Genomic DNA, 10,002 nt, shown 5'->3' on the forward strand with positions numbered 1-10,002 from the left:
AGAGGCAAAAGCCTAGCTGGAGCGACAAGACAGTCTTCCACAGCTGCACATACCAAAGCTTCACTCAAGGGGGAGCACAGAGGTGATTCTGCTTGTGATGTGTAGATGTTTTGCTCACAATGCAGCTTCCCTTGCTACCTTTGCCACAAGGAAGCAGACTATCATTCAAAGCATCTTGGAGGATGTTTTTATCTTCCTGGACTTTCTTGTGTTTTCACCAAAAAGCTTTTAACTCCCTTCAGGGCACTGATAGCAGATCAGATGGCTTTTAAAAAAAACATGAGTAGATTTATTGATATATGCATTTCCTTTTTAACTTACAAGTAGAGTCTCACATTAGTTTTCAATGTTATGTTAACATTAATAAAACATTTAAAAGGTTATATAGTAAAACTGCAAAGTTTCAGATGTACAAGAAGAGAGATAAGGATTAGGCAGTAAGGGCTTTCTGTTTTTATGAAACTTTGCAATGCCAGCCTTCACTGCATACCATAACTCAGTGTTTCAACAGCCTATAACAGGTGCAGCCACAGAACTACCGCTTGGTATTGATCCAGTGGTATCTATCAACACGCAGTCCTGTGAAAGCAGCTGTCGGCCTGTAGACTTTGTAACCCCTGGGCTGGGCATAGCACGAGCCATCAGTCATATAGGTCTTCCTATGAAGATACTGAGACCAGGGTTGTATGGGTGCCTTGCAGTAGTCACTGAACTAAACAGCAAGAAATGAGATAAAGTTAAAATGTGTTTGTGAAAGAAGGGAGATTAAATCTGGCCATCTGTTAACTCTATTGTGTTCCTTCATGAGAGAACCTAGAGGGCAGATGCCTCTTACTGAAAGCCACATACCATTACCGCATGCTTACCTGGTAGACACTGTTAGGGTTGCTGACGGTGGGAATAGCTTTCGGCTCCTTGTTGAAGCTCTCCTCATCTGAAGAGGTGCCAGAATGGTAGTCTAGTGCTGCTCTGTCAACAGCATAGCTGATCTGCTGAGGAAGCTCTGGGTTTTCCTCTCCTTCAAAGTGTGCAATTGTGAAGGGCCGGTTCTTCTCACCATATCTGAAAGTGACTGTATTTGTATAACGCAGCTCTGCACTAGCAGTATGGACATCTGTTAGAAGTCAGCTGACACTAGTAAATACACCCTCAGACACTAAGACCCTAGCAATAGGATTGGAGCCGATCAAGTTTGTGTAGGGCACTTGACATGTTAGTCACAGCTTCTCAACTTACCTGCAACACACCTCAAATGGATCAACCCATAGTGTCATCTCTTTTGGCAAACCCAGCTTATTAAAGTCCACATTACTCTCCACACAAGCTTGCTCCAGCAGTGGATCTCTTGTGTGATGTTTGTTTATCCTTATACACCTAGGTAAGAACAAAGTGCAGGTGGATTTAAGATTTCACTGCAACTTTGCAAGTTTTGCTCACGAAGAAGTACACTTAAGTTGACTATTTATTTTCTCAACACATTTATCCTGTTGATGCAAGTTCTCACTTATAGGCCCAACCAGCAAGGTAGCCTAACAAGCTGATTTGTAAGCCTAAACAAGGTTTTGTTTGTTTTAAACACATAATGCAGTGACTCACTTAACTGGTAATTTTTTAAGGGAATTAAAAGCAGTTACAACAATTCCACAAGTCAATTTAAGACCACTTGAATTCAGCATTCAAGAAGTCAGAGGGCTACTCAAGATACATTGTGCATTTTGTCTTAATGTTTCCACCTCAGCTCTCTGTCTTACCTACACAGGCATATCCTGTGAAACCACTTTCAAAATAGGTGCATCTTTACCAGTTAATAATCCTTCTTCCCTTAAGGGATAGCTAAGCAGTTCTTTCAATTTTCTGTCACTTATTTCCAATTTAAAGGCTCCAGGCATTGAAAGGGTACTCACTGCACCTTGAATGTCATGCAAAGGCTCCATTCCCCCTCCCGTTTTACTAAGGGTCCTATTACCTGAAGGCTTGTCCTCTGGATGGATTGTCCAAGTACCAGTGATTCTTATACTTCTCAAACAATATTGTTGTCAGCTTAGCTGCAAATTTCTCAATTTTATGCTTGCTCAGCTTGTCTTCCCTTTTCACGAGCCTTGTGATGAAGAAGACTGTGGCAGCAATTTCATCTTTCATCTTAAATTGAAGCACACAAAATCCTTTAGCTGTTGGATAGTCCTCAGTAGAGATGAGGCACTACACTAGAGAGATTTAAAAATATTAAGGCACTATCAAGTTCCAAGGACAGATATTGCAAAAGCCGCATAAGCCATGACACATAGAGCCTAGATAAGCCCAATTGCCAAACAACTGATAAGTTTAGTTCTGGGTATGAAATCGATTTAATGCATTACAAGAAGGCACTCACACTAAGGAAGTTAACAGAATATTAAAAAAAGAGTTTAAAAGATGGCACTCCTTATTATATAGCACTTATATATTACAGTCAACAACCAGCAGTTCTTACAATTACATGGTTCTTTTACATACCATGAAGACCACAAACATTACCTTCTCAGACCAGAGTTGTTGAGAACCTGAGATATGCTTTACAAACAGCTTCAAACAGTCACCAAGTAAACAGATCTAATGCTACAGGAACCTACATAAAGGGGGAAAAAACCAACACCCAAATCCTCCCTCACTTTTCCTCTAGTATAGCTTGCTTAGGGTTTATATAGAACAGTTAATCATGTGGCTCTGAGGAATGTAACAATATTCAGGTGTGCACCATTAGACTAACTAACATGCTGGTTTCAAAGCTATTTCCAGACTACTTGGTTTTATTCCAATATCAGCTCCTTCTTTTAGGGTACATTTAATTGATTTGGTACTGTATTGTGTTGTGTCCATCAGTCTTTCTCATCAACATTTGTGAAATATTTAAGTGAAATATTCACCAGGAGACAAACAGTACCAGGCTTATTAATTAATTATTAAAATTGCACTTGACTGTTCTAGCAGACCTTACACAATACAGTTACTTTCCTTATGAAGCCCTCACATTTTTTATTCTTTATTTTGAAAATTGCATGACTTTGTATTTGTCATAACATTAATACTCCTAGTGATCTACATAAATGTTCAAATTATTAGCATAGCTTTATTTTATTTTTGAGGCATTTCATACAGAGAGTGAATGGCTTTGTTAAAGAGTTCATACACAAGCATTTTCTCAAATATGAGTCTTTCATTGTTTAAAACTTCAGGCAATAATTATCTGGGGCACACCTGGAGAATAGCTGATGTGTTCTTTTTTCCCTTTGCTGTGTCAGGAAGTTGTGCCTCCAGTGTCAGATATCAAGAACTGTCAAGACAAAAGAATAAATTAAGGTAAAAAGAACTGAGTATTTAAACTGGCTCTTAATTTGACTGTAGGTGCAGCCAACAATTCAAGTGCTTACATTTCAGTCTTGTGTATAGATTGTGATACAAGACAGGGGATAAGAAAAACAAAGCACAAAGGCACAAATTTACAGAAGTACACATCTTTGCAGAAGTGTACCCTCAACCATGAATTTCTGGCTATTTCTGGATTTCTTTTCACCTCTGCTCGCATAGTTAGTTCCTTGCTCTTCACAGTTTCTTTCTGCATCACATACCAAGGCATTTAGTAGAAACTCTGGTTTTAAGGAATGTGTAATAAATTACAAAAAAAAGATGTCTTCTCTTTCTTTTTCTCACATATCAAAATACCTCCTTAACTAATGGGGACCTTTCAATAACCACTCAAATGAAAAAGAAATCAAAGACTGAGATAGATAATGAATCTTCAGAAAAAGCATTCAGCAATGCCAGGACCTGAGCTTTAAATAAGTACACCAGTGTTTCGACCACAAGAGTATCCTTATCATGCGCTCTGCACTGCTTTGGTTGCTTGTGATGACACGTAAGGATTTTGTTCCATACACAAGCCACGAGTCATTCCTTCCATTTCATATATAGCGTAAGAGGGCAATGGTAGCCTTTTCTATGCTTTTTGGAGAATGATGTAGGACAGCAGCAAACCACTGCTATGCATTGCCAGGGAGAATTTCCACACAATGTTTTTAAAGAGTTGGTTGGTCTCTTTCAATGCAGGCTGTGAAGATTTTTACTCACTGCTGACGGCCTGAATCCAATACACCAAAATTAGCTGTGGGCAACAGATGAGTATTCTTGAACAGGCAAATTGGATTTTGATGCCTGAGGCCTGAATTTTATTCCAGAAATTAAACTTGCTTTAAAAATGTCAGGTAATTGATGAAGACCATCAACACTGAAGACCGTGTTTACAGCCACATCAATTTTTCTTTGTTTTAAACATCTGTTGCATGGCAACATGTCAAAAGAAAAAAAAAAAAAAAGAAGTTCTCAAGTGACTTGAAACTTTTGATCACATAGATTTTGCTATGTAGTGTTGCTGAACTGCATAAGAAGTGGGCATTATAAAAAATGGGGCTTTGTTTCTCATTTTAAGAGTGAATCCATCAATGAGTGGGGTTAGACTAACAGATACGGCTAGATACAGATCTTCTATAAGGAGGTCTTCACAGTCTCATTCTTGACTCACTGTATGCCTTATGGTGGACTGTCAGCTCTCTGAACAGCACCGGAACAATCTTCAATCCTGAGAGGCAATGTCTTATAGCATTCTAACCCTGCAGGATTTACTCATAACTCTGTCAGAGCTGTACATTCCTGAAAAGCATTCCAGCGTTCTCATCCAGCCACCCCTGAGGTCGCCATATATTATGTCCCCAAGAGATGACACTGGCTTCATGAAGTATCCTAAAAGTCTAAGAATTTTCTACTGGAGTTATAAACAAGTATCCCAAAGCCTTGCCGAGGAAAAAGCTAGGAAACATGCAAAGTATGAGGCAAATGCAATGAACCAATCCCTTTTCTAGTGTCTTTGCTTTTAAGAAAATGCAGCTGGGAGCAACTACCACAGATCTGGGGTTTTTTAACTCTGCTGAAAAAATCAGTGTCCAGGAAAATATAAAATGAGAGCAAGATTTGCCACCTAAAAATGATGGATAATGCACATAACTATAATTTTTGAAATCCTTCTCACTAAGTTTAGCCCACTCAGGGTTTCATGCACAATCACAGACATACAGATTCTGACTTCTCTAGGGATGCTGCTGCCTTTCTTTCCAAAGCTTAGGAAGTTGCTATTTAGTCTGGTTTCTTTGCCTTCATCTCATTTTTTCACAATATCATATTATAATCTAATAAAGGATATTCCTTCTTCCCATAAACTTTAGTTACCTTTTATTCTTGAACTATCAAGGCTAAAATAACATTTCCACTGCAAAACAGTGCCCCGGAGTCCATAATGTGATCCTAGTTTCCATTTGGGATCTGACTCTGACACAGTTCCATCTCAGGAATTATCCTCGATAAATGCCAAGCTGGTTTGGCTCAGTGGGACGCATCAGTTGATGGGACTTTGAACTTTCTCCCGCCTTCCTACTTACTTCAACTTGTCCAGACAGGCCCTGTGAGTTAGGAATTCTGTGACAAAAGAGTGAAGTGACTAGATTCCACAAAGGACAATCAAAGAGAAATCTGAATCCCTACAACACCTCCTTTGGTTGAGTTACTTGTTCCCATAGTTAACATATAAACTGCAAGTCAGCGGTAAACAAATGCTTCACCTGAGAAACCAGATTACAGCAGTGCAATCAATCATGCGATAAGATGCCATTTCTTGGATGTTAGAAGGCAAAACCCAGGCCAAACTGCACACATTTATAACAACAAACACTGGAAAATGTAAACAATGTCTCTGGCAATTCATCCAATTGACTCTAATTATTAAGGTTGTTATTGATACAGAAGTAAGGTTCTGAGAACTTTTTAATATCACGCAGGAGTTCAAAAGTGTTTCTGTTAATGGCACAGAAACCAGAATGGCACAGAAACCAGAATAGCACAGAGTATTTCTGGCTTCCCATTTCAGTGACAAGAAAAAGTGGCTCTCTTAATTAGGCATATTCACTGAACTCAAATCCTTCATAATGCTGTCAGTTGTCACTGACTTGAAGAAAACATAGCCCTGGGTACTCTATTTGGATAATAAGCAGCTAAGAAACAAAATATCACAACCAAAATTTGAACAGTCCATTGACATGTGACATCTGTTAAGTAACAGTCAACAACTTGTGCTCCCACTCATTCCCAATTGCATCCAAACAGAAACTGTTAGCATTCCATCAGATTTTGCAAAATCCATGATGAATAGCCAAGTGTTCTGACTGACATGATGCATAAGAGAAATGAGTAGACATTTGCACCTTTTGTAAAATGGGGCTGTTGTTTTTTAATCCTTATTAGGAAGAGAAAAAAACCAAACTACTAAAAAACACTGCGTTACAGTGCCTGGACATTCATGGGACTGATCCAGAGCTCACTGAAATCAATGGAGATCTGTCCAAAGACTTCAGTGGGATTCAGATCAGGCCCCTAACCCAGCACAAGCATTCTTAGCCAGATTACATTATGGGCCTCCTGGGTCACCAGGCAAGCCTAGGCATGAACTACAAAGGCAAAGAGTCAGACACAGTTTCTCTAGTAACTGCAGGCCAAACCAAGAGCAAACACTGTTTCCCTAAACACACTACTGGCAAGAGTCACCCCAGCAGAATTTTTTGCAGTTTTTTTGACTTAAAGGATTGAGTACATGGAACTAACAAAACAAAGCGCAGCTTGCTAGTAGCAATCTTCCTTCTACAAGCCATTTGATTTTTGTGGATGATGGATGACAGACAATTTCTCCAGGTAAGCAGCTGAAGTTCATAACTATTGATGAAAAAATCAATAAGCCTGACTTATTTCCATATGGAAAAACATCCTAGGTGACAATCTTCTTAGAAAAAAGCACTTTGCATTTGCTTTGTCAGGCTATATACTGTCCTGATAGCATTCAGAAGTTATCATGTAACAGCGATGTACAAACAATGGTAGTCCTGCATGAACACAGCACCAATTCAATTGACTATGCCATTATGTCAGAACGCAGAAGAAACCTTATATCTGGATGTTAAAACTTGCACGTTTATTTAAATTGTGCAGTCTCTGTGCAAAGAATTATTTTGACGGAAACAAGACAAACATTCCAATCAAAGCCACAAACTAAAATTTTAATATACTGTTTGTTCAAAATTTTTTCCCTTTCAGCTTATATAAGTAGACACTTTCTGGGCCTCATGAAAGGGCTTAACAATAGGTATTTCAGAAACGAACCATGTTCCGACTAAGGTTTTCATCTTGATTACTAAGTTACTCAATGGGTGTTCTGTAAAAACCCAGGTGATAGGTACTTACAAATAATTTTTCTGGTTACAGATTTCATCATGACTACAGTATTTTATTATGCAAAGCACACATGACAGTATGACCATGCTAATTACACTGACAAGGAAGAGCCTTCTGCTCATGGAAAACACTCACTGATGTAAGAGGTCTTTCAAACAAGGTCTGTGAGAACACCCATATCACACAGGTAAGCAGGCAAACCACGATGGTATGACAAAACAGTGTCATACAGGGTAGATGTAGCAGATAAGGTGTAACTGCTAAGGAGGTATATTATACAGCTATAGAAGATGTTCTGGCTTGCAACTCTATGTGTAACAGTTGATTTCAGTACCTGCTTTTACCCTCATTCTGTGACCTGCCATCTTCCTTTGCAGAAGAGAAAAACTCTGTGATTCATGCGGCTATGTAGCAATGTTTAGCACCTTCTAATACTTTAAAGTCAATTCATTCAATTCATATTACAGTATAGGAATTGGGAAAAGCTTAAATTTGCTTGAAGAGGAGCTTAAGTGTCTGAGCACCACATATTGCTAGAATTTAAGATCATCAGTCTTCAACTGCAACTTAAGCAATAAACTAAACTTTAAAAAAAAACTGGTGCTGGTCTAGCATATTCTAAAATTAAATAGTAAAGGAAAAACTGCAAAGGTACCTGGGCTTGTTTTATGCAGTCTAGGAGCTATTGCAGTAGCCTTGTAAATTTTTCTGCTAATGCAATCAAGTTTTGATTACTTTCATCAGTTCTTTCTTCCTCTCTATATGCATGCCGTGATTTTCAGAAATGACAAGAGATTTGAGCCATCCAGGTGGACACAATTTGCACGGGCCTTATAGATGTATGTAGTTCTCAAAGAGGGTGGGATGCTCTGAAATTTCTAAAGGACAAGCCCTTCAAAAGCATCTCAGGTCAATTAGATATCCCAAATCACTGGATGGTCTGGAAAGACTTATTCTTACAGTGCTTGTTGATCACATCACTAGCTAAGAATCCCATCTTCCCACTGTTACTAACGTGGCAGGGAGGAGCATGTTGTTCTTCTGTTGCACTTCTTCCTCCCACACAAAAAGGGGCAATGCAGAGCACAAAATGCCTTTTTGCCTGCTCTGCCTTGGTTGCCAGTGTGGCTAGTATGGAGCAAAGGACATTGTACTAATCCATATGGGCTTATCTATCTGCCTTCTGCCCCTGCAAACATAAGTGGCAGCCGGATAGGGTTGTGTTGGTGCTGATTGTGAGGAAGAAAAAAGCAAAGGGTTACTTAGAGAAACAAGACCTGAAATGCAAGGGACTGAGAGAACTGCAGTGAGCTGAACAGGTCAGGAGTGGCATACAGAAATGGCTGTCTAGGCCCTCAAGAAATAGGGAGAGAGGTGGTGTGGGTCACTGTTGCATGAAGATGTGCAGCACGTGCCTCCCGCTGCAGAAGCACAAAGCATTCACTCTTTCGAGCTGTTTGTCTTTCTTGGATCTTCCTTCTATGGCACTAGACTCCTGGCATGAAAAAAATCAAGCTGAAGCCCCAGTATCCAGCTGTCAGCCTAGAAGTGTGTGCCTGAACTGCCGCATGTGACACTAAAGCCTGGATCACCTTCGGTGTCTGTGACACAACCTGTAGCCATTTGTCCACAGAAGCAGGGCAGAAACTCCATGTATGCTTCCTATTGACTTTGCCCATAGAAACCTCTTTTGAAACAAAGCTTCCATTGGCAAGAGCCATCTGCACGTTTCAAAGCAACAGTCCAGTCTCCATGCACAAGCCCCGGGTGAGTGACCATGACGACAGAGTGTACACAAAGGTCACAGGCATGGGGCTGGCCCACAGCCCAAACTGGGGACACTCCAACCCAGGAGTCCCAGGGGAAGAGATGGGGCACCCAGGGACCACCTAAGCATCTCCAGAGGCATGTCTGCCAGTGAAAGAGTGGTGGGTGCTCAGTTGAATAGGTTGCTATGCTGGCCATGGAAAAGGGAAGGAAATGAAAAGTGAAGAAGCTATCCAGTTTTCCCTTTCCATTAAATCTTTTTAAGCATTTTATTATAAATTCAGTCTTTATCAGGATTATTACAAGGCAAGCTTCTTGAGGGTAAGTCTTGAATTCTTTTTATGCATTTTAACAATAAGGCATTTATGGGTGAAAGCTAGAAAAATTGTTCAATTTGCAGACAAACTTATCCTTGTAACCTCACAGACTCTGTCTCACTCCTGATTTAGGAATGGCCTGATAAATTTATATAAAATATTTTTATCACATTATTAATTGCATACACATGTATTAGACACAAGGCATAATTGATTGTAACTACTTACACACATTCAGTTCTGTTCTGCAGAACAGATTTGCTAATTTCTTTAGCTACCACAAATTAGTGTAAAAGGTTTGAGAAGCCTGACATTTGACTAACAGCATGATCTGTGTTCCTATATTTTTCTGGAAAAAAAAGGCTTTCTGAAGTTCAGGGAACTAGCGAAATTCTACCATTCTTACTGCTGCTGTAGTTATATGCAGTTTCTTCTGAAAACCTTTAAGTGTAAATTGCACAAAATGGGTGCTTTAGGACATTAACTCAAATGCCCCAACTAGAGAACAAGGATAAGTCGGATCACTGCACAAACAGCTGACATGCTGTAAACCAGGTAGAACGTTATTCATCTTGAACATTTTGTCTTGGTCCAAATTTGCAGCTGCATTTGC

General features: G+C 39.6%; 1 protein-coding gene across 4 annotated transcripts; it reads right to left on the reverse strand.

Annotated features, from left to right (window-relative positions):
* Positions 1-305: 305 nt before the first annotated feature.
* BTG4 (BTG anti-proliferation factor 4) lies at positions 306-2,644 on the reverse strand. 4 transcript variants are annotated; one of them, XM_074561288.1, is made up of 5 exons: positions 2,515-2,644; positions 1,967-2,139; positions 1,237-1,374; positions 867-1,062; positions 306-712 (listed from the first exon to the last, which is right to left on the reverse strand). In XM_074561288.1, the coding sequence occupies exons 2-5, from the start codon at positions 2,137-2,139 to the stop codon at positions 536-538; spliced, it is 684 nt and encodes a 227-aa protein (XP_074417389.1). In that variant the 5' UTR covers positions 2,515-2,644; the 3' UTR covers positions 306-535. The 4 variants fall into 4 exon arrangements, with proteins under 4 accessions (XP_074417389.1, XP_074417391.1, XP_074417392.1 ...); XM_074561290.1 differs by having other exon boundaries at positions 1,967-2,204; positions 2,515-2,635; XM_074561291.1 differs by having other exon boundaries at positions 1,967-2,204; positions 2,494-2,629.
* Between the last annotated feature and the right edge of the window lie 7,358 nt (positions 2,645-10,002).

The sequence above is a fragment of the Larus michahellis genome, chromosome 17 (assembly GCF_964199755.1).
Source record: "Larus michahellis chromosome 17, bLarMic1.1, whole genome shotgun sequence".
NCBI lineage: Eukaryota > Metazoa > Chordata > Aves > Charadriiformes > Laridae > Larus > Larus michahellis.